General features: G+C 37.5%; 1 protein-coding gene across 1 annotated transcript; it reads left to right on the forward strand.

The window, feature by feature from the left end:
* The first annotated feature begins 309 nt into the window (after window positions 1-309).
* Window positions 310-22,408, forward strand: LOC18427910 (putative prolyl 4-hydroxylase 3). Its single transcript, XM_006836903.4, has 8 exons — window positions 310-820; window positions 1,418-1,499; window positions 1,888-1,985; window positions 2,204-2,301; window positions 20,276-20,405; window positions 20,504-20,691; window positions 20,896-20,985; window positions 22,112-22,408. The coding sequence occupies exons 1-7, from the start codon at window positions 591-593 to the stop codon at window positions 20,967-20,969; spliced, it is 900 nt and encodes a 299-aa protein (XP_006836966.2). The 5' UTR covers window positions 310-590; the 3' UTR covers window positions 20,970-20,985; window positions 22,112-22,408.
* The last annotated feature ends 3,110 nt before the right edge of the window (window positions 22,409-25,518 follow it).

Consider the following 25,518-nt stretch of genomic DNA (forward strand, 5'->3'; position numbering starts at 1 on the left):
TGATTATGCTTGGTCCCTTACCTACATTTATGGTGAGGCTACACTGTGGCTGCTTTATTTACAACGAAAGCCATCGCTTTCTCTGATGCTATTGTTTGGTGATCTAGACCGCCAAAATTTTTTTCTTTTATATTATTTTATGATGTGGTACAATTTATCTATTATAAGGCTATAAAATTATAAGTTAAAATTTTTTTTATTATTAATGAAAATCAGGTTCGGAGCTTCTCCTTTACCCAAAAAGAATTTATTACCCAATTTTCCTTTAACCATTTTCAATAAGGTATTTAATACAATGAGACCATTTACTTTTAGTACTACACTTATGTTTAGCCGTGAAATTTTTATCAAGGGTGTCAAAATATTGCATAATAAAACCCACCACCATTAAAAGAACAGTCGCATTGATTCTTCAATTTCCTACAGTTTCCGCTGCCTATTTCTTCATGAACACTTCCTTCCTTCTCTGCATTGACCAGATCATCTCCTCTCTCTCTCCCCCTCTCTAGAGTTGGAGAAAACACCTGAAAACTGTCCTTTCTTCTTTCGTCAGTAAGAAACAGGAGCCTTCATTTGAGGTGTGATCAATAATGGCGATTATGGGTGGGAGGAGGTCAAGGAGCATGGTTGGGAGGACATCGACCTGTGCTCTTGTTCTGGCCATACTTCTCATGCTCTCTGTTGTTCTGCTTATCCTTCTTGCTCTAGGCATTCTTTCTCTTCCCATCAATTCCAAAACCACCCCTGATGCTTTTAGGAACAGTGAATTCCGTGCCGTTTCTATTCATGAGAGCCTCAACTTCCCCACCGATAACCAAAAGTGAGCAAAGGAAGCACATTTTTTCCCCCAGCAATTTAACGTTCTTTTATTTTGTTTGCTCAGTGATTTTCTATTCACTTTTTCGTGGATTCTGTTCCCTTCATTTTTCGAGAATTCTGGTTTTCTGTTTCATGTTGGGTGATTTAGCTTTATCCCCTTTCAGAAATGATTGCTAGATTTGGTCAATTTTGCTGCTTCTGTAATGAAAAATTTTCAGTTTGACTAGGAAAGGTTGGAAAAGGCCACAGAAAAAACTTCGTTTCTTTTGTATCTTAGCTTTCTTTGTATGTTTATTCCTTTTCCATAAATTTGAGCTTCGCTTGTTTCCCTTAAATTGATAATATTTAGTTTCACCGGGGGTTCCCCATGAGCATTTTCCTCCCAAAGATGTATGCTGATGAGGAAAGTTGCTTGTCATTTGTGCATTATCGTAGGACTTTTAGCTTCTTATCTTCTTGACTCTCTGATCGCTCGATTGTTTGATTATATCTGCAATGACATTTGCGTACTTTAGGGTTGCTGTTCTGAAAAGTGAAAATTGGTAGTGGTGATGAAGAATTAGCTTATCTTATGGATCTTTGATGGGTTCGTTTATAGGAGTGATGGGGTAGATGGTCCCAAGCAATGGGTGGAAGTATTGTCATGGGCACCCAGAGCATTCATTTATCACAATTTTCTGGTGCGTATGCCATATATCTATACATACCTCATCTTGGGTTTCACATTTATTTGGCATTATAATCTTTCTTCATTTCATAGATTAAAAAATGCGCATCCAATTTCAGGTTCGGTAAATGCTTTGCTTGTCATGGTTTATTGGCTTCTCAAATGCTTCTCCAATATTTGCTAAATTTCACATTCTTTATTTTTTCTTTAATCGTGTCACTCTCTGAGGCTGACTTCTTGGTCATTGTTTTTTGCCTTGTCCCTGCCTCTGGAAATTCTTCTTCCATCCTCTACGATATGACATATGAACATCAGTTTCTCTTGTTAAGGTCTAGTCCAAGTTCTTTGGGTTATTCAGTTATAACAGTGTTTTTTTAATTGGAAAGTCCTGTACTTTGCAGTCAAAGGAAGAGTGTGAGTACTTGATCAGTCTTTCGAAGCCACACATGAGGAAGTCAACAGTTGTTGATAGCGGAACTGGTCGGAGCAAAGACAGCAGGTTTTATATACATTCTCCTTCTTTCTTTCATGCTTTTGAGGTTTGTATATCTTAGTCCTGTATACTTTTTTTCTGAGATGGTTCAATGTCTTTTAAAGCCATCTATGAGATGGAGTCCAATTCCTCCCCATTAATAAGCAATAATATAGTTTTAGCTGAATGCTACATTGTGTTTTGATCCAATTTAGCTCATTAGAGGGCCATTTAATGCTTTTCAGGGTACGGACCAGTTCTGGCATGTTTCTAAGGAGGGGCCAGGATAAGATTATTAGAAACATTGAGAAAAGGATCGCAGACTTCACTTTCATACCGATAGGTACTACCCCAGAATATTGGCTTTGCAATTTGTTTTACAATATTCAGCTAATGGATAATTTATGTTGATGGTGCTTATATGGATGTTTATTTTCTTATCATGTTTATTAAATGATTCATTACCTGGCTCATCCATTACAAAACTGGATATAAGTAAAATAGAATGAGATCAATAATGTTGAAACATGTTATGCAAGTCTGTTTACTGACTTCTGTTCTGTTCTATTCTGTTTCTTTACATAAATTCCGATGCAATGCTGTTTGCATGTATACATCTCACCCATTTGTTTGCATTCACGTGTACATTTATCTCTGTGTGCATTTTTGGGTCCATTTAGTATATTCTCACATGCGTAAGCACAAGTACATGTGTATGCATATTTCTGCATTCATGTGCATGGGTTTCTCTGAAAGGAGATTAATACATGTTAAATATCGGGAATGATTTACTACACAATATGGAGGAGATCCATAGTTTGAATATCTGCAAGTATATATTTCTTAGCAGTATGATTAGGCATGAAGTATTGATCATCACTCAAATCAAAGTCGGAGAGGCTATCATAGACCAACCCCCTCTTGTGGAAAAAGAAATCATTGATTTCTTCAAAGGCCTGTTCGTGGCCCCCTTAGGGCCCAAACCGGCTATGGCTGATTTGTATTTCCTTTTCATTCCCCCAAATAAGGCAGAGTGGCTGGAACACCCCTTTTCTGAAGAAGAGATCCTCATGGCTATCAAAGACTTGGGGAAGGATTACACCCCTAGTCCCAACAGCTACCTGGTGGCTCTGTTCAAAACCTTCTGGTTCTGGGACTCCTTCCATCGTGAATTGCTTTCAGTGTTCGAAGAGTTCCACACCAGAGGGGTCATTCACAAAGCCATGAATGGAACTTTCATTGCCCTTTTCTCCAAAGTGGAAGGAGCCGAAGAACTCAAAGACTTCAAGCCCATAAATTAATCAATAGCTCATACAAATTCTCTGCAAGGTTCTCTCTTCCTGACTCAAATAAGTCCTCAGCTTGGTCATCTCTCCACAACAGGGAGCTTTCGTCAAGGATCGCTAGATTCTTGATGGAGCCCTAGTGGCCCATGAATGTATCTACTCTAGACACCTTTCTAAGGTGCTGGACGTAGTACTCAAGGTAGATTGGGAGAAGGCATACGATTAGGTGGACTAGGCAATTCTAGATGAAATCATGCTCATGATGGGATTCAGAGACTTATGGAGAGCCTTAGATTCATGGTTGGATTCATAATCCCTTTTTTTTAGTCTTGATTAACGGATTGTGAAAAGTTTCTTCTCCTCCACTAGGGGTTTGAGACAGGAAGATCCCTTGTCCCCTTTCCTTTTCGCAATTGTTGTATTAATCCTTTCTTTGGTCTTGATTAACGGATCGCGAAAAGGTTTCTTCTCCTCCTCCAGGGGTTTGAGATAGGAAGATCCCCTGTCCCCTTTCTTTTTTGCAATTGTTGGCAAAGATTTCAGCAGATCCATAGGTTGTTCTAACATGGTACGCTGGAAGGCTTCAAGATTGGGAACCAGGCTTTGGTAATTTCATATCTGCAATATGCCGACAATAGCCTCCCTTTCTGCAGTGCGACTGACTAACATGTGGACTCCCTCCTCTTGTTCCTCAAGTCTTTCGAATTGGCCACAGGCTTTAGGGTGAATATGGCCAAATGTAAGATGTTCGGAGTGTCTTTCAACATTCACACTATCACCAGCCTCATCTACCACTTGGGGTGCGAGGTTGACTCTCTATCCTCCACTTATCTAGGCCTGCTCTTATGTATAGGTAAGCTAAGACAACTACAATCGGCACACATGATAGACAAGTTTGACAAAAAGCTTGTTGGTTGGAAGGGTTATTTCCTTTCCTCAGCAGGTAGAATTACCCTCACCAAGGCAACTCTCTCCAATGTCCCCATTTTCATGTCGCTATTCCACATGCCCTTTGCAGTTGCAAACCGTCTTGAGAAGATGATGCGCAACTTCCTGTGGTCGGGAGAAGGGGATGGCAAAATGTTTCATCTCATATCCTGGGACCGAGTCACTTTACCCAAACACCTTGGAGGGCTAGGCATACGAAGCCTCAAAACAAACAACTTGGCCATCGGTGGTGGTGGTTGTGGTTGTGGTTGGCCACCGAAGATAACCACTTATGGTGTGAGGTCTTTTGGCACAAATATCGCCTTGATTTCTCTTTGCTGAATACCAATCTGTAGGCCGAATGACGATCCCCTGGATCTTGGATATCTAAACTCCAAAGCTATAGTCTATTTAAAGCCAACATCAAGGTCTGGCTGTGGGATGGAAATAAGGTTAAATTCCAGTCAAACCTTGGATAGGCAACACTACTCTCTAGGAGAGATTCCCAAATCATTTCCTCCTTGCCCAAAACAGCTAGGCCTTAGTTGCTTAACACTACCTGTCTTTAGGCTCCACAAGGTCATGGATCCCTAACTTCAGGAAATCCCTTGAAGACGACTAGCCTTCATCCCCTTGCAAGGTTAGGTCAAGATCATTTGATTCCCTTATCCCTTGGGGATCTTTTCCGTCTCATCGTTCTACTACAAGCTCCCAATGCTACCCACCTTCCTGGCCTCACCTCCCTCAATCATGAGGAGCACTTGGCTTTCTTTTATTCCCCCTAAAATCCAAGTCTTCAACTAGATTAATTTGCATGAAGGAGCTTTGACAGTGGACCAACTTCAAAAGGGGGAGCTGCTAATGCAAACAAATGTTCTATGTGCACAGAGGAAGAAGAAACCAATAGTCATCTTTTCATCCATTGCAATGTGGCAAGGATTCTTTGGGGGTAACTACTACAACTCTTTAACTGGTCTTAGGTAAACCCCAATATCAGTACCACACCTCTTCATTATATTACAATCACCCCTCTGGTTGACCTTGGGCAGAATATTATTGCAGGCTTTTGTGGCAGCCACCTTGCGGATGATTTGGACCGAAAGGAACAACCGGATTTTTCGAGAGAAGGCCACTTTGAACTCCTTGAAAGGACCAGATCAAAGAGATGGTCATCTTTTGTGCAACTAACCAAAAATACTTCCAATCCTCTCACACGGACTTTCACCAAAATTGTTTGGCCATGCTGCACCTAAGATCCATCCGCATCGCTCGCGCCTCACTTTGGCACCCCCCCACCACGGCCAAATGAAATTGAACTTCAACGGCTACTCCTTAGGCAACCCGGGCCCAGCTAGGATAGGTGGCATCTTTTGCGACCATGCCAGAGGCACCATCTTTTCCTTTTCCAAGTTTGTGGGCCATGCTGATTCCATTGCTGCAGAGGCCCTAGCCCTCCTCGAAGGCGTCAATAATTTTGATCCTTTCTGGAGTCCAGTTTTCATCATAGATGGGGACTCCAAAAATGTCATAACCTGGGCCTCAGGAAACTTAAGTTGCCCTTGGAGACTCGATCACATCTTTGATGAAATCTTCTACCTCTGCAAGCATACTCGCATCTTATGGAGGTATACTTGGTGAGAGGCCAATGCAGATGCCGATAAACTCGCCAAAGAAGGAGCGTCCCGTGAAGATCCACTAGGAACTATTTTGGCACCTTTTTGAGCTCCTGGTTTTGGTTGCTTTTCAATGTATATGATGACGATGCATGTAATAATGCATAGCTTTTTTGACCTTGATGTATATGATAACAATGCATGTTTAGCCTTTTTGATCTGGCTTACTCTTTTAATATGCATGTGTTTTTGTCTTACTTAGCCCTTTTGTGGGGTTCTTGTATAGCATCTCCACTCAGTGAGTAGCAATTTTTGTACCTCACTTGCCTTCCTTAATACAAGTTAGCACATTCAAAAGAAAAACATATAAAAATAAAATAGAAGACAGTCTTTTATTTACCAAATGCGTATTAGATGGAAGCCTGCCCCTGATCAGCTCTAGCTGTTAATTGCCATGCTTACAAAATCCAAAAGGCTAGATATGTAGATATTAAAAAACCAACGTTTGACGAGAAGTTGCTTCTCTAATTTTATGAAAATGCTCGGATGATGCTTCATGTTCTACATACACTGGGGATGCCCTTGAAAGTTCGTGTACCTCAGGTATTAATGTCAAATGACTTATTGTCCATTTGCTGTTGTGAACTTTCTTGTAATAAACAAAAATGGTTTTGTTTCTTTTTTTGTTTTCGGGGTAGTTTAGAGGGGATTGGGTCCCCCACTTGTGTTAAGAATGGAAGTCAAGACGTCATGTTGTGGTGCCCCCCCAAACACTGACCACCTAGCCTTGAGCCCATTCCTAAAAAATTAGTCGTACCCTTGTAATAAAAAAACATGAACTTACCTAAATGCTGGTTGTGAATCATCTATTTCAAAATTTAACATATGGTATATCCTCTATGAGTTGTAATATATATTTTTTTGAGTTGTAATATTAGCATGGTTCAAGGTGTCAAAAACACAAGAAACAGGCTAGAGTTAACTTTGAACAATATGAAATGACTCATCTATTAGGAGCTTGTAATGTAAATACTCTGGTCTATAGTTGAAGCATGAATGGAAATATGATTCTGTTCCACTGGTTTGTGGATAGGTGTCCCACCTTCAGAAATTGCTGTGATATAAGCTTGTAAAATTTTTGTCACATTTTAGGTCATGTTGATAAGTTTGAAGCGATTTAAATCTGTTATGCTTTTGCAAGAATCTCTATCTTGGTAGCTTAACTTTGTTGCAAGGTAGAAACAACATGTGGATGTTGAATTTCATGTAAAATTTGAGCCACTATATTAGTGGTATGATCCATAGTTACTGAAATCTCTCCACAGACCTCGTGTTTCTGGTTCCAAAACCCGATTCTGCGTTTTTGTTACAGATCTCTACGGAAACAGTTTTTTGGAACCAAGGAATCTCGATTCCTTAATTTCGGAAATCTCGATTCGACACATTTTTAGAAACCATTTTTTGGAACCAAGAAAACTTGATTCTTTAATTTCGGAATCTCGATTCAGCACATCTTTAGAAACCATTTATTGGAACCAAGGAAACTCAATTCCTTAATTTTTGAATCTCGATCCAACACATCTTTAGAAACTTGAACCCATTAATTGTGGATAGACGTTCCCAAATGTATCGAATATGGTTTCCAACAAGGATTAAATCTTGATTCCACGTCAATTGGAGTAGAAATCTTCCTACGAATGCTTCTAGTGGTTGTAGAGTTTCATTATTTTACTCAGTCCACCCTGGATGGTCTTTATTTTAAACTTAAAATATAATTGGTAAATACATCACATACAATTAAAAGTAAAACCATGGCGTAGACATAATCCTATTTTGTCTTTATAATAATGAAGTCAAAATCACAATTTAGAAATGCTTGTCTTTTGTACATAATGACTGTAAGTTCAATAGTTAACACAATTACTTTAAAATTTGGGAAACCTTCTAATAAGAGACATCCAATATAGAATCTAAAATTGATGAGGCTCAAGAAATGCTTGTAGCTTCCTTCTCCATAAAAATGAAATCTCGATTCTTGGTAGGGGTCGTCAAATGCATTCCATAGTCCATATTATTGTAAATCTCAATCTCAAAGTAGCATGGATCTCTTATCCATATACTTCAGAAACTTGATTCCAAATATGTTATAATCACGATTCGAAACAACATATCTTTATTCCATATATATCAGAAACTCGATTCCATAGATGTCGGAAACTGGATTCCGCATATTAATGAATCTTGACTCCTGGAGTGTCGATTTCAGGTGAATGGGAATCTTGATTCCAAGGAGGACGGAATCTCGATTCCATGTGGATGAAACTTGGTTCTATTTTGGTCGAAACACGATTCTCAAAAACTAGGAATCTCTTTCCTAGTGATTCCTATTGTACGGGCAACGATTCTTAAGATAGGAATTTTCTAACCGGTCGCGATTCTGCGATTTTGGGTCATAAAACGATTCGGGTTCCCAGGCGTTTCCAACAACTATGGTATGATCTTTCGATATTTTCCTCTTATTCTAGTTCTTCTTGGTAATTATGAAGCAATTCAAACATGTTGGAAATGGGACTTGGGCTAGCCACATGGAATCTCCCCAACAGGTCTCGAGGTGAAGGGAATTGAATTGCTAAAGTATTTGGATGATTTAATGTAGTAACTCACCTTAGTACTGTAGCAACTCGGCATGTTCTTGATAGACTCGACGAGTCTGTCAAAACTCGCAGAGTTCAATAAAATTTCAGACATATAGAGGGGGAGGAAGTCCAATCCCCATTTCCTTCACTTCTTTTTATTCAAGCTTCTACTCCATAGTTGTTGGGAGTGGGAGCAGGTGCTGGAGCAACAGCCTAGCATCGACCCATGTCTGAAGCTCCTACCTTGGGAGTGCCTGGGAACGGCTTAATATATGCACTATATGTATATTGGCTTGCTTGGGAACACTAAACACACGCGCACACCCATGTATATCTATATATATTATTTTTTAAAGTGATTTAAAAAAGGGATTGTCTACAAAGAGACCATATATCTTTTGTTCATGGAGGTCATAATCATTCTTGTCCCTTAAATTTCAAAATGGGTGGTTGTAAGAGTCTCATTGAATAGACACTAAGTTCCAAAAAAACTAATTCTCGGGCTTTGTGACTTACTCCAAGCCATCCAATTTGACATCTAATGAGTGAGAATGATTGTGACATCTGTGTACAAAAGATGAAAGGTCTCTTTGTAGGCAATCCCTTTAAAAAATTGCAAAATTTATATTTTACTTCTTAGCATTATCTACATGTAAAATGAGAAGTCTATATCCTGAAAGTCCCATAAAACATTGAGAAAAATAAGATTGGCGAGTCATAATGAGAACCAAACTTATGAATCACCCTAGTCCCTAACTGGACATGATAGGGCGATTCGTCATAGTGAGAACTGCTCGGTTCTGGGCAACTTGATAGTTCCCCTCTTTGGTACTATAAAAAACTGGTGAGCCTCCCCAGGTCTGAGCTAATTCGGTTGATTTCGAGTTCGCTCGCCAATTTTCAACCACTTTTGCAAACCACGAGCATGGAAAGGAAAAACAAAGATTTGTTCACAGGTAGTAGTTAGCTAGAAAATTGATGAAAAACAGAACAGTGCACAAAAACAAAGACATAGGGTTCAACGTTAAAGAACTTTCGACACTTTCCCTAGGACTGAGATCCCTTTAAACCTTAATTGCTTTCTATATTTAGTGGTTCTAGATCCCATTTCAAAGCAATCAAGATCCCATTTAGTCAAGGATTGAGATCTTTACAAGATAGGGATCGAGCTCCCTCGATTGGAGGAGTGACCTCCGCTCAGGCTCTAGCTCCGGGATCGTAGAAGTGAGATTCCGATGGGGTATTGTCACCGCCAACCAAGCTCCCCGCATCTATGGCTTGATCATACCCAACTTTTGTGAGTATACTCATTTGCATGATCTTCATTGAGTAGATCAATTTTGACAGAAAAGAAATTATGTTCTGCGGATTTGAGAGTTTGAAAATGTCCTCTTCGGTTTTGACTAAATTCAAAACGTTGTTCCTATGTGGTTGAAATTGGTGGTCAATCGATCGCCATTAAAACTGTTCCCTACGCCTATTTTTGGGGTCTTGATTGAATTGAAGTATGGTTTTTTACCAAAAAGCACTAGAAGTCTAGGATTTACAAGAACTTTCCCTAGGACTGAGATCCCTTTAAACCTTAATTGCTTTCTATATTTAGTGGTTCTAGATCCCATTTCAAAGCAATCAAGATCCCATGTAGTCAAGGATTGAGATCTTTACAAGATAGGGATCGAGCTCCCTCGATTGGAGGAGTGACCTCCGCTCAGGCTCTAGCTCCGGGATCGTAGAAGTGAGATTTCGATGGGGTATTGTCACCGCCAACCAAGCTCCCCGCATCTATGGCTTGATCATACCCAACTTTTGTGAGTATACTCATTTGCATGATCTTCATTGAGTAGATCAATTTTGACAGAAAAGAAATTATGTTCTGCGGATTTGAGAGTTTGAAAATGTCCTCTTCGGTTTTGACTAAATTCAAAACGTTGTTCCTATGTGGTTGAAATTGGTGGTCAATCGATCACCATTAAAACTGTTCCCTACGCCTATTTTTGGGGTCTTGATTGAATTGAAGTATGGTTTTTTACCAAAAAGCACTAGAAGTCTAGGATTTACAAGAATTTTATTTTAGATTTACTATTTGCACAAAAATTTCAAGAGCTCAGATCAACTAGATCCAAATTCAAGTCACAAATCTGGTTTGGGTGTTTCAATATAAGGTGTTTCAAGACACTTTGACAAAGATTGGATGCATCAATTCTTTACGAGTACAAACGTTGGAGGATTGGCCACTAAATTTTTGGTAGCTTTCTATTTTCAAGTTAACTTCATATAATTGACTTTATATACATTCTATTGTCTTTTTATATTCATAAATTTAATATTCCATACGTATGTACGTTTTATGATTTTTTTTTTTTTTTTTTTCTGATTTTCTATCACTTTCCCAAATTTTCTGGTTTTTTCTCGGCCACATGGCCAACTTAGAGCAACCTGATAAATTCAATGCTTGACATTAAAACATTGGAAATCCAAATATGTCTTTGTAGCTTTAACTGATAGGCATTGTCATTGATCTTCAAAATATTTGAATGGTCCTACCTTGACGAGACTTGAGATCAAGGCGTGCCATTTTACTGCATTCCCCATAGCTGTTGGATTAACTATGTTTTGAGGCCATTGGGAATTCCCATACTTTTAGTACATAAGCACAACACACTTGGTTCTGAACACATCTGACTATCAGAGAATACTTTGCCATGAATTTTGAAGCGGCTCAAGAGTAAGGATGCATTATCTTCGTGATTTCCTTCAATTCACACATATTGATTAGATATAGAGGTTCTCCACTCAAAACAAATGGTTGCAGCTGAGCTTCAACATCAGGAATCAGCATAAGCAACCATTTGATGGCCACCTTTTATATAGAAATCACTAAAAAAAAGATCATAGAAAAATATCACCAAACTCTTGGAGCGCAAGTCGCATGATACTCCATATTTAAGTAAAACTCCAAGAAAAAGAACATGGTCATCATTACCTCCATCAACACCATTCTACTCGCCATTTTCTCTGGGGCCTAAGAAATCAGCTACTTTCAGTATTTTAGTAACAACTCCTTGACATCCACCATGTTCTTCATCAAGAATAGGAACATCCACGAAATCCTGTCTAATGGTAGGATCTTCTTCTTGATTCTCTTTATGGATTGGATCACCATTAAAGCTATGATCGCCCACTTCTTGCTCAACACGCAAATCTTCATCTAGGTACTTGTTAAAGACTGGTGGTGAATCCCAGTCCACAATATACTGATCATGAGAACCATTTGATGAAAACACAAAGTTTCTCCATGGTTGTCCTCAGATAAGCTTCCATAGTACTCCAGGATCTCAACCTTGAGACTGGTTTCCCAACTCCTACTATCCCTATCAGTACGATCAACTACCTCTCTCCTTGAAGCTTGATCAATGGAAGGGATTTATAGATTCTTCATCTACCTTGATCTCATCCTACTGAGATGGGGCTCTATTTGTGTCAAATGCCGAGCTAGGGTTTCAATCTATCTCTGTAGATATGCAATCCCTTCTTATAAACTAACATCAAAGGCTTCTATGACTGTCACTTTTCCTCTTCTTCTTTTATGTGGAGGCATGGTTGTTGATCTAGGGCGAAATATTCGACGCCACAATACCATCTGAAAAGTGCTGCAGTGCTATCTGTGTAGTGCTACACTATCGTCAAGTGCTACAGTACCGTACAGATCGTTGGGTTCTGATACCAACCTAGCACAGACCTAGTAGAGAAATATTAAAAAATCAGTGATAAAAGAATGAGCACCGGCTGCTCTAGGGTTTTGAATAAAGTCAATAACATGATCCTTTATTATGCTTGAGTACATGTCTTATATAAAATAACCCTAAACAATACTTAATACTGGCCATCCATCTAATCTAATTATGGTCATTCATTATAAAAGACTTTAAGTGAATAGAACGATATAAGAGACTATTATGCCCCTAAGTAAATAAAAGTACTTAAGAAATAAATAAAAAACACAAAAGGACATATTCAATGACTAGTTTGCTCTTCTGACGTTCCTCTTGTAAACTTTAATCTTATCTCTCTTGTCTAGGTACTTGAGAGAAGTATTCTGGGCTGCATCAATTTCCAAGGCCCCCACAAGGGTGCACCATCCATTGACTATGGTAGTCCAATGTGATACCCGAACTCCGCCATCGGTTGTGGTCCTTAGGGCATGACGAGACACCAGATAGCTACATTGGTTTGATGCAACTTCCTTTTGCTGCAGTGATCTGGTGCAAGCCCACTTTAGGAGGCACAACTCCAAACATGGCCTTTTGCGACTGCAACTTTCGTGACCCTCCTCATCTGACACAAGTTTAATTGGTTGACATGTCACCGAATTGATGCAGCTGTCTAAACATGACATGACCCCAGCAATTTTCGGACCTTCTTTAAACCTCAAGCCCTATTTTCATTCTTCTCCCAGCACCTCTTAAAGGTCCATTCTCTTTGCAATTGTGTTCTGTTGTTTGAGAAACCTCTTTAGATGCAAACATTATATTCGATTTAAGTGCACATTGCTTATTCAAGAAAGATTGTTCCTGTTCCCCATGTTCCTTCTACCATACATACTCCTAGTACAAGCACACATTACTCCCCAGACCTTCTAGTCACAATCAAGTATTTGATGTAAGGACTGTACGTCTGTCGATTGAGTTCTCTACTTGCCCTTTAACATACACCTTCAGGTGTATCCTCCTGCTTATGAAACATATAATTGTGCCCCAATCTCGTCTTGAGAGAAGTCCTAATGGTGGGATCCAGTTGGAGGCTCAACAATCTCTATCATTTCACCTTCAGAACCTTTTGCAATTGCAACTTTGCTGGTGGAACGTCTTTATGATTTTGTTTTGACTGCATTAGCTTCCTCGAATCTATCAGATATCCTGCAGCACTTTGCCAGTATTCTATGAAGCTGGTTGCCCTACTCTAGGTCCTGACTGCTAGGAGTCAATGCTTCTTATTCTGAGTGTCTGCTTTTTATTCTGATGATAGCCAAAGTCTAGTCTTCTAAATTGCTTGGGTGTTATACATTTTCATAAGCATGCTTCATGTCTTCATAGTTGTAACACTAGAAGGCTGGGGGTTGCAATCTCTTTTTGCTATAATATGTGTGAACCAGTGATTTACTGGATTATTCTAAGACTCTCCACCACATCAAGGTTAATCACTGTCATTGTAAAAAATGTGTAATTAACAGTGTTGTGTCCAAGCGATAGGCTGGAAATAGACAAAATACGCATGTAAACTTTCTGTCAGATTTCGATCTTCTTAGTTCCTTTATCTTTCTCTGGCTCATTCTAGCGGAGTGGTAAACTTGGTCCAAAAATATCCCCACAATGTGGAAACATGTCCTGCTGCACACACTTTTTGTTAAAGTTAATCAATTATCAACTGTATTTTGGTATTATCGATCACTCTATGAAACAACATTGTTGAAATCAGGACTGGGACCCTTGACCCAGGTCAGGATGGTGGAGCGACAAAGTAATGCTAAGAGTTCCAATCTTACCCAGTTACATATCCCAAAAAAAAAAAGAAAAAAAAGAAAAAGAAAAAAGAAAAAGATTTAAACCTTATCAAGTCATGCATGTGTGGCTACTCATGGTTACAAATAGCATCTTAAGCTTTTGAGATATAGTAAGGTTGAGTAGGACCTTTGATGTATACATCTCTTCATGTGAGTTGCTGTTATATTAGATAATTTGATGGACAAGGCTTGAAATGGTGCTGACCCACACAACAATGTTGGAGAGAAACCAAGACAGGAAAAAAGGGATGGAACAATTACAGTTTAAGCACCATTTCATATATTTTATATCTGTAGCATTTACAAAAACTGCTCTAGGACTTTTTACTTAAGTTGTATATGGCCTGAACATATAAGACAAGCAAGGAATGCAAGAATACATAAAGGACAAATACGCACTTACGGGTCACATTTGTCTGTCGTCCCCCTCAAGTTGGTGTGTGAATGTCATGAATCCTTAACTTGCTAATAAGTTCTTGTAACCTTATCCACCTAACTCCTTCAGTAAAAATGTTTGTGAGCTGTTCAATGGTTTTCATGTAAGAATGGAGATAATCTTTGAAGTTACCTTTTTAAAACGTAGTGACAATCAACTTCATTGTGTTTAGTTCACTTACGGAATTCTGGGTTGGTTGCATGTGGAGGTAGCCTGATTATTACAATAGGGTGGGATCAATACCTGAAGAGGAAAGGTCATATCTTTATAAAGTACTTCAACAACACTAGCTTTCATGAAGTTGATGTTGTAACTTGATACTCTACTTTCGCATTAGGGTGGGCTAGATAATATTTTGGTTTTTTACTACTATGTAATAAGATTTCCTCCAACAAAAGTGCAATAGCCAGTGGTACACAGTACACTCGCGAAGTCAAAGAGAAAGAAATGGCCTGCCAAAGACTTTAGCTTACTCATTCATTGAATTACACATTTGCTTTTCAACTCAACAACATCCTACCTTATGCCAAGACCAAGAGGCGTCAACTTTCTTACTCATTTAGACTTTGTCATCCCTACCTTTTGAATTGAACATGTACCCTACAACCACCACCACACATGGCATTTGATGTTATGCCGTATTTATTGAACTTAATTAATCTTAGATGTTCAAGAAGTATATAGGATGGAGAGGTTATCTTGTTCAATTTGCATCAGGATATCCATGTCGATCAATGCAAGCATTATGACGCATGACTATCCCCTTTTCTGGATATGGGTTTAAGTAGCATAGGATACGATTGACTTCCTCAAGATGGCTAGTGCATGGAGCACACTTGTGTTGGCTCACTAAGAGTTGACAAAGAGAATCTAAATATTCAAATTTATAGTAATTTGAATAAAGCAATTAGGGTACTTCACATATATATGAATTGTATATTATACAGATATGTCTTTTTGTGTCCATGTTTGATTGTATTTTATTGAAAAAAAAGGGTGCAAGCAATACACATCAGACAACTCCCTGTCTGTCTCTATCTACTTTCGCTCTCGTCACGTGGCCAAAGTGGTTCATACTGTTTTCTCTATCTGCTTTGATCTTCATACTGCTTTCTCTCTCTACTCTTGCCTCCTACTACTTTTAGAAAGAGAACAAGAAGTGCTAAATGGCTTAAGGAGAGCGTAATTATGGTCCATAGAAAGCAATGGAAAATCTAACAATGAGCATTTTCTTTGTGAAAGTTGGGATGAGCAATGATATGGAACAAGAAATAGGAATTGAAGAACTCTCAATTCTCTGTCTCATAGCGGAATATGACCTACCTGTGCATTGCTGTCCCCAAGTTGTTCAAAACATAGTTATCGGAATCTCTCCACTGACCTCCCGTTTCCAGTTCTGAAACCCGATTCTGCATTTCTGTTAAGGAATCTCCACGGAAATCGTTTTTCGGAACAAAAAAAACTCGATTCCTTAATTTCGGAATCTCGATTCGACACCTCTTTTAGAAACTTTTTCTCGAAACCAAGGAAACTTGATTCCTTAATTTCGGAATCTCGATTCAACACATCTTTAGAAACCATTTATGGGAAGCAAGGAAACTCGATTCCTTAATTTCAGAATCTCGGTCCAACACATCTTTGAAAACTTGAACCCATTAATTGTGGGTAGAAGTTCCCACATATATCGAATCTCGATTCTAGCGAGGATTAAATCTTGACTCCATGTCAATTGGAGTAGAAATCTTCCTTCGAATGCCTTCTAGTGGTTGCAGGGTTTCATTATTTTACTTGTGCCACCCTGGATGGCCTTTACTTTAAATTTAAAATATAATTAGTAAATACAACACATACAATTAAAAGAAAAACCATGGCGTAGACATAATCCTATTTTGTATTTATAATAATGAAGTCAAAATCACGATTTAGGAATGACTTGTCTTTATTATATATTGATCATAAGTTCAATTGTCAACACAGTCACTTTAAAATTCGGGAAACCTAATAAAAGCTATCCAATAGAGGTTCTAAAGTTGATGAGGCTCAAGATGTGCTTGTGGTTTCTCTCTCCATAAAAAAGAAATCTTGATTCCTGGTAGAGGTCGTCAAACGCATTCCATAGTCCATATTATTGTAAATCTCGATCTCAAACTGGCATAGATCTCTGATTTATATACTTGAAAAACTTGATTCCAAATATGTTAGAATAATGATTCAAAACAACAATATGTCTATGTTCCACATATGTCAGAAACTTGATTCTATAGATGTCGAAAACTCGATTCCGCATATTAAAGAATCTTGACTCCTGGAATGTCGATTCCAGGGGGATGGGAATCCCGATTCCAAGGAGGATGGAATCTCGATTCCATAGGTGGATGAAACTTAGATCTATTTCTGTCGAAACACGATTCTCAAAAACTAGGAATCTCGTTCCTAGCGATTCCTATTGTATGAACAACGATTCCTTAAACATGAATCTTCTAGCCAGCCGCGATTCCAGTTCCTAAAACTATTCGGGTTCCCAGGCGTTTCCAACAACTATGGTTCAAAATTTAGCCTTCCTATCCTATTATATTTTGCCCTATCTAGGAATGAGAAAGAAAATAGATTACTGATATTAAAGAAAGAGGACACCGACCGACCTAGATATTTAATGCGAAAGGACTACAGGGTGCAAGTCCAAATGTTACCAATCCTTGGGCTTTTCTCAGAGCCCACAATTTGGATATATCTGTAGTTGTTCTTTAGATCCATGAATTCATTATCCATTTCTGGGAAATCAATGGAAACCTCTGGTTCTATAAGATACTCCTCCTGTATTGAAGCATTATTCATGTTCAGTTTCCATTCATAAATACGGGCGAGTAATACCCATCAATGGCAAGCCATATCCTTCTCCTCTTCTGACTGGAAAAAAGCTTTGTGATACTATTTGAGTTGGTTGACTCCACGATCAGGGTCCAATATGACTGACACCATGAAAACACAGTGTGGTGCTTGCTCTCAGAGGGATGGAGGGAGGGAGGGAGGCAGGGATGGAGATCGATCTGTGGTAGTGTGGTATTTGAAGTTGTTAGTAATCTAAGGCCAAACGATCTTTAACAAGCTTGGTATTCCTAGTCCATGCATTAAATTCTTTGGCATGCACTTAAGGCATGTTGCTTTATGCATGAGGTTTCTCTATTTGATGGCAGGAAATGCATTTATTGGATACATTACCACAACAGTTTATGAAGGGGCTGTCACTTGGTGTGACAGTAAAAGGTTCGGGTAGCCAGTGCAAGAGCGCGGGTTCGAGTCTTGGGAGCGGCCACTTTGTGCATAAGCCAAAGGTTTGGACCGTTACCAGCCCACCCCTCCCGGGACCCTGTTTAGGCGGGACCAGCAAGGGGTTACGGCCCTTTTTACCACAACATTTTTTGAATTTCCATTATTTGTTTTGGTGCTTGTTATCTCCAATGAAAAATAGTCTGCTTGTATGATATTTAGGGGTATAATTCTTTCATTTCTTTGGTGAACGACAACATTTCTGTAGTTTGGGATGGAAAATCACGTATTGATGATCTGCTGGATTTGTAGTCAATAACTGGGGGCACTCAGAATGCTCATGTCTGGAAACTGAACCTCTTAGTTTTTTGTTTTGTCTTTTGAACCTTCAGCATAATTCAGTGAAGGAGCTCAAAAGTGTTTAACATTTTTGTATTATTTAAGTCAAAGAAAGTCAAAATTGAGGCCACTTGTTGTTAATGATATGATTAATTCTAGAACAACAAATTGGTTTCTAAATTACTTTCATGGAAATTGACCACTTTTAAATTGTATTTTCCACCTTTATATATTTTAATTTTTGCTTGACAAAACTTTGTTTGCTTATTTATGCATTATATTATATATTTACACTACTTAAAGATAATCCTTTTGGGACCTTTTGATTGCTGAATTTTATCAAAAGGTTTTTCTCTGAATTTGTAATGGACCAAATGGCAATTTGGTCAACTGCTACTTGCTCTCTATGGGTGTTTGATTGCTTACTGTTGAGCTATAAATTGTTATTATGTGGTGTGATGGTGGTGCTGGTAGCAATAGCGTGATGGTGGTAGGGCTATATTGCAAGTGGTGGTGGTGTTTGTGGTGGGGCAGGAGGATTCAGGATGCTGTGGTGGTGGTGGTGGAGCGGTTGTGGTTTTGGTGGCGGGTAGGTTGTGGTGGTGTTGCTGTGGTGATGGTGGTCATGGTGGCTGGGCAGTGGTAGTGGTGCCGGTGATGGCTTAGTGGTGGTCATAGTTGCTGGAATTGTGTAGGTCTCCGCTCTGGAACCTTGATCCCGTGATTCCAGGTAGGGATCTTGGATGGAATGTGGATCCCTATATTATGATCCTCGTTCCCAGCGGGTTTGAATTGTGGTTCTCAAGTGTATGATGCAGTGCAGATGATATTTTCTCTATTTGGCACTGATTTATATGCACAGTTTCAAGTTTGTGCCCATTGGTGCTATGAACCCATGCATCATTCATGATCCCTTAAAACTTACTATTGCGATTCCTTCCTCATAGAATCCCGTTTCCCTGTGACAAGGATTGCGCCCCCTTGATATAGGTCGTACAAATGATGAGTCTAACCATAATGAGCTTCCGGCAATCAATGGTTCTGTGGACCCAAGCCAGCACCCACTGCCGGGAATGCACCCGCACTCGACAATTATGGTGGTGATGGTGGAGTGGGTGGTGGCTAGGTTGTGGTGGAGTGATAGTAGTGGCAATGATGATGGTTGTTTTTTGGAGAGAGAGAGAGAGAGAGAGAAAAAGAGATTTTTGCGAAACGACTTTGAATGTTTTTGCAAAAAATTTCAAATAGGGGGCTTAATTCCAAATGGGAATTAATTCAAATTTGCTAATCAAACAGCTCGAGGTCAAATTGCAGGTGAGAAATTTCAATACAGATCCAAATTGCAATTTGGCTAGGAAATTGAAATGGAATGGTGCCTTTGTAATACCAAATGGGAATTAATTCAAATTTCCTAATCAAACAGCTCGAGGTCAAATTGCAGGTGAGAAATTTCTAGACAGATCCAAATTGCAATTTGGCTAGGAAATTGAAATGGAATGGTGCCTTTGTGATTGTATCTAGTGGCAAATCATACAAGATGGGATCAAACATATCAGTAGAATTTAGGAGCACAGATCTATACATTGGCTGGCCTTTTTGGAATCCATATGTGAAATAAACTAGGAGAGATTGTCCTGTAGATTATTTTCTTGATTATGCTTCCACCTTCGATGTCTAATTCATATGCAATGACTGTTCTTCCTTCAAACATGCGTTGTAAGTAAATACGGAAGTCCATGTAATTTGTCTTTGCATGGACAAGGAGAATTAACAACAGTACGTGTCTGCAATATCTATCTAGATCAAACGTCATGTTGTTGATCGTAGTCCTTGCCCCGTGAAAGGACACTAATATTCATGAATGAGAGAAACTGGAAAGTAATCATAATACGTGTGAGCTCAACCTTGTGTATTTAATTTAAAGGGACCTGTCTTTTCTTGAATAACCTAGAATTGTATGCTTTGATGTGGAAATGCTAGTATGGATAGGCTAAAGATGTTGACATGTCAATTGGTTCTTTTGTTTACATGACTTTCTTTTCATTTTTGAGTTTTTAAAATTTCAAATATATGGAGAATTTGGATTTGATAGCGAACAATAAAGCAGTTGTTAAGGAATGCTGTTCTAGTATATGATTCCAGACTAAGCTAAGCATCTCTATTGGATATACATGCTTTTTTTAAGAATTAAAGCAGTCCTTACTTTTTCTTACATGCAAAATTAAATTAAACTAATGCTATTTTTGGTTACAGAACATGGAGAGGGGCTTCAAGTTCTTCACTATGAGCCTGGACAGAAATATGAGCCTCATTTTGATTACTTCCTTGATGAATTCAACACCAAGAATGGTGGTCAACGGATAGCTACCATTCTCATGTACCTGTATGTATGGGACAATTTGGTGTTTATCTTCTTTTGGTTTAACCTCTGCCTTTTTATCTAGACTAATCATAAATGCACCTATACATTGCATTCTACAGTTCTGATGTGGAGAAGGGTGGGGAGACTGTTTTTCCCCAATCTAAAGTAACCAACAACTCTGTTCCATGGTGGGATGAGCTATCTGAGTGTGCAAAATCTGGAATCTCTGTCAGACCAAGGATGGGCGATGCTTTACTCTTTTGGAGCATGAGTCCCGATGCAAAACTGGACCCCAAAAGTTTGCATGGTCAGACTTTTTCTATATATCAACTAGCTTATTTATTTTGTTAGTGGACATTGTTGGGGGCGAAGCTGTACAAGTATTTGATCAATTAAATTTATTATCATCATCATCGTCAAAGCCTTTTCCCAACTAATTGGGGTCGGCTTGAACAATTAAATTTATTATCTGACTTGTTATTTATATTTATTAATTTATTTTTTTGACCAGGTGGTTGTCCTGTGATTCAAGGGGATAAGTGGTCAGCAACAAAATGGATGCATGTGAATGAATATAAAATCTAAGTCAACTGTAATGAAGGTATGGGCCTCCATCTCTTTTGAGTATTTTTTGTACATCTATGGTAATTCTGATGTGGTGAATCCACTTTATTCCACTATCATTTGCCTTCATTTCAATCCATTCACAATTGCAAGAGGTAAATGTGTTGTATTATGAGCCCCTCTCTCTCTCTCTCTCTCTCTCTCTCTCTCTCTCTCTCTCTCAATTAATGCACAAAGAAAAGTGTTGCCTAAATATTAGTCCTTCTTCCTGTATATAATGTGAATTAAAATGTAAAAAATGCTTATTATTTGGTAATCTGTATTATGTTTATTAAAATATGGTTCTCTTTGTTGTTCAGCATTTTGCTTCTAAACGTGATCTATTCAATTACTGTGACATTCTGTTTTGAAAAGATTTTCTTCTCTTGGTAATAATAATTTGCGAGGAGAATCGTCCCTTATTAGTGTTAGGCATATGGAGGTTAAAACTCTGTGAAATTTGTCCCATAAAGCCCGAAGAAGCTGACCTAGCCCTTTTTGTGATGGGGAAAGAATCTCGTCCTAGGTAAGTAAAGTGCAGGGATAAGATGATGAGAGTGGAGTCATAACAGTATTTATTTATTTTTTCTTTTCCTCCCCCCCCCCTTCGTTGTGGAACCATTTGAGAGTTCGTGATGGGCAGCTTGCTTTCACAATTAACTGGTTTCAATAGAAGCTGAGTTTAGGTTCATTATTTCATGATTTTCTTATTGAGAAAGTGTAAGATGAGACCATTTACTTTTGACATAAGGAGGTCACAATTATTCCTAGTGAAATCATATGGCTAAAGGTATGTCATTGATTATGCACAATGCTCAATAGCATTTTTCTCAAACTGTGGATTGTTCTTTATGTCCAAATTCTCAGTGTAAGGGATAAAGGCAATTTTGACCTTCTTAGACCAGAAATAGATGGTCTCATAGTACACATCCACTTTCTTATCCTGTCTAGTACTTTTCTCTTGCAGCATTTGCTCGTTTGATAAAACTTTTTCCCAACAGGGTCTTCGCCTTGGCCTTCGATATATATATGGATATATTCTTAGCATGCTTTCCAATCCACGTTTACTTGTGAATATGGTTCAAATTGATGTCCTGTAAAACAATTATTTTACTTTTCTTCAGGTTAACATGAAAAAAGGCAGTTCCCCTATCAAAAGGATGCAACAGGAGCTTAGGTTTGCGATATAGATTGCAGCACTTGGTTTATTCTTTGTTTCGTTTTTGTTTTTGGTGAGCTAATTTTCGGGGCTTCTGCCTGTAATTTGTGCCGTAAATGTATAATCTTGTTAAGAATAATAACATGGTTCCTTGAAGTTACAACAAAATTCTCCCACTTTTCTATTCGTTCCTATATACATTAGGGGATTGATTTCATGTGATCATGATAATTTCATATAATGAAACTATTCTTCTAGAAAATCATGTTTGTGGCATTTGTATGACTCTCTTGGTTCCAATAATCAATTAAAAGTAAAATAAAATTTAATTTACATCCAGATAGGGTCAAATCTCAAAAGGAGTTCCCTCCAACAATGAACTTTTGCCATCCACTTGGAGAATTTCAAGATGTAGCCTTTTACGAGTTCAAAATCATTTTTTTTTTTTTTAATATTGTTAAATTAATGCTAATAAAGCTATCAAAAAATTTTAAAAAGGAAAAAGATATTTGTAAGGCCTAAATTTAAGCATACTAAAATGGATGGTCTATATTACTTGGGTTAAAAAAATGCTTTTTAGGGTGTGTTTTTAAATTTTTGTTTTTTTGTGATTGTTCATTAGAATATGAAAAGAGTATATATTTGAGGGAAAGGTTTTTATATTTTCCTTACAGCATAGAAGATCTATGCATCCCTTATCATCCAACCATCCAATTTTGATCAAGAGAGCCACTTACCGTTTGATTTTTGCTCCGACGTCTCAAAGTATTTTATTTTTAGTTTTTTTATATAAATTGGGGTGTACTTATAAATTGGAGTGTACCTATAAATTGGGGTGTACCTATAAATTGGGGTGTACCTATAAAAAATATTAAAAACAATTTTTCAATAAAATATAATGACCAAAATACCTCTTGAAATTTTCATGGGGTATTTTGGTCATTTTATTATATTGGAAATATTTTTTTTTATATTTTTTGTTAGTGCGAGTTTAATAGAGGATTGGATGTCGAAAAGTTGGTGTCAAAATGGTTTATAGAAAAAAAAATTAAAAATAAAATAGTGTGGAGATGTGATAATGTGAGTAGAGCAATCTTAGCCTTCCATTTAGAATTGGACGGTTGATAAGGGGAAGTATAAAAGTTTTAGGCTGTAGGGGAAGCATAGAAAACTTGCCCTATATTTGAAAAGGGGGTGAGTTGGCATATGGATGCTTTCGTAGGTGTAGAGGTATGGTGCCTTTCAAAGTTTATCATGGTATATAATTTTGATGTAAAATGTTATTAGGATTATCTCAAAATCTATTTTTATATCTAATTATAAAATTTTAAATTTAAAAAATGGTTAAAATCAAGTAGATCTATAAACATATGAAAATCTTGAAAATGGATGGAGTTGATAATATGTTGTAAAATACACTATTTTTGAGACTTAAAATCTTTTTATTCTTCATAGTCATACATCTCGATGTCGAGATGATCAATCAAAGGGTGTTTCAACATTAAAACTACTTTTTCCGATGGATTTTTGAGGTACATCCGTAGTTCTACATTATAAGGTAGCATCCTTATATAAACTTTTTCCTTAAAAAGGGAATCCCAATCATCATTAGTCGTTACATTTGAAAGTGAGTGGTTGATGATATGTTATCATTTAAGCACAAATTCTAAAATATTTTTTTTCGAAAGTTATCACACTTTTATCTATTAGATTTTACATCCAATGGCTAAAAATTGTTGTAAGCTCTTTATACCAAAAATAAATGTGAAAATTACGTATATATTCGTTTTATTTTTTGTTATTAACGTATATCCGTTTTTTGAACTTCATAACAATTTTTTTAATAAAAAAAATGAAACTACCTATTTTCAGTTTTTTAAAAACTGAAATTAAACCAATTTCGTTTTTTAAAAAACGGAAATTGGGCCGCATCCGTTTAAGCCCGTTTAACCATGTTTCTTTCTGACCATGAACTTTTTGGGGCTCCTCTTTTTTCTCTCGAACTTTTGTAATAAAACAATGGAAATATATTAAAAAATTATGACGAAAAACTCATGGTCCAATATTCTCCAAGCAGAAGTGCATCAGCACTCCGCACCATCGCAATGTGCAATAAAAATGTACAGTGGCAGCTACTGGTCCTCACACAATGGGGGCCCAAAAATCACATAAAGAAAAGGAACAATTAATCTCATCTGAGGATGGAAGAGGTTAGAGAGCGAAAAACCAATAAGTAGAGATGGGAGTTCCAAAGAAACACCAAGATAGAGAAAATACAGACCAGAAGTCAATGATCGATGGAAGATAGCTTAGAGAGAGAAACACCGAGAGGAGAAAGAAACCCGAGATTTGACGGATAGGAATGAGGAAAATAGGCAAGTTTCAGAGTGAAGAGAGGGAAGCAACAGAGGCAAAGGGCAGGAGGATGAGAGAGGAAAGAGAGAAGAAATTGCACAGATTTATTGAGAGAGAGGAAAGAGAGAAAGAGAGAAAAAATTGCAGAAAACAAGAGGACGTAAAGGTTAGGGTAGGAGAGACGGATGGGGCTATTTTTCAAAAACTTAAGTCAGACTCATTTTTTTTTTTTGAAAAATTGAATATGGGCAATTCGGTCTTTGTTTTTATTTCTGTTTTTTTGTTTTTTTGTTTTTTTTGTTGTTTTGTTTTGTGTTTTTTTTTGTTTTTTTTGAAGTGTTATGAAGTAATAAGAAAAAGACATATGAGTAACAACAAAAAGTTTTAGATATTTTGATAATAACGACAAATAAAACCGATAATAATGTAATTTTTTTAAAAATAAATGGTCTCATAATATATAGTCCCATTTGAAAATTGGGGTCAAGCAAATAGTCCTAATATAATTTTTAAAGATTGTTTGTTATATTACTATAGGACCATTGCATGGAATTGCCCCATACAGACATTTTTATACAAAACTTCTATAGTAATATAATAAAGCAATATTGAAAAATCATATTAGGGTTATTTATTTGACTCCAAATTTTGAATATACACTCTTTTCATGCTAATTAACAATCACAAAAGAGTAAAATTTGAATAAACATGTATTTTCTTAGCCCAACTAATATAGATTGTCTATTTTAGTGAGATGCCTAGATCTAGGTTTTAGAAAGATGTTTTCCCTTTCCAATTTTTTTGGATAATTTTATTATCAATAGATTAACAATATCAAAAAAGAAAAAATTAATTTTGAATTTATATAGGCCTAGATCTTAAAATTCACAAAAATAGATGGTCCAAATTTATTGTTGAGGGGCCTCATTTTGACCTAGGATGTAAGTTGAATTTTAATTTTTAAGAATTGATTATTGAGATGAAGAGAGTGTAAATTTTGGGATCATCAAATGCTAC

This window comes from Amborella trichopoda, chromosome 2 (assembly GCF_054954075.1).
Source record: "Amborella trichopoda isolate Santa Cruz 75 chromosome 2, AtrichopodaSantaCruz75HAP2 v2.0, whole genome shotgun sequence".
Classification (NCBI taxonomy): Eukaryota; Viridiplantae; Streptophyta; class Magnoliopsida; order Amborellales; family Amborellaceae; genus Amborella; species Amborella trichopoda.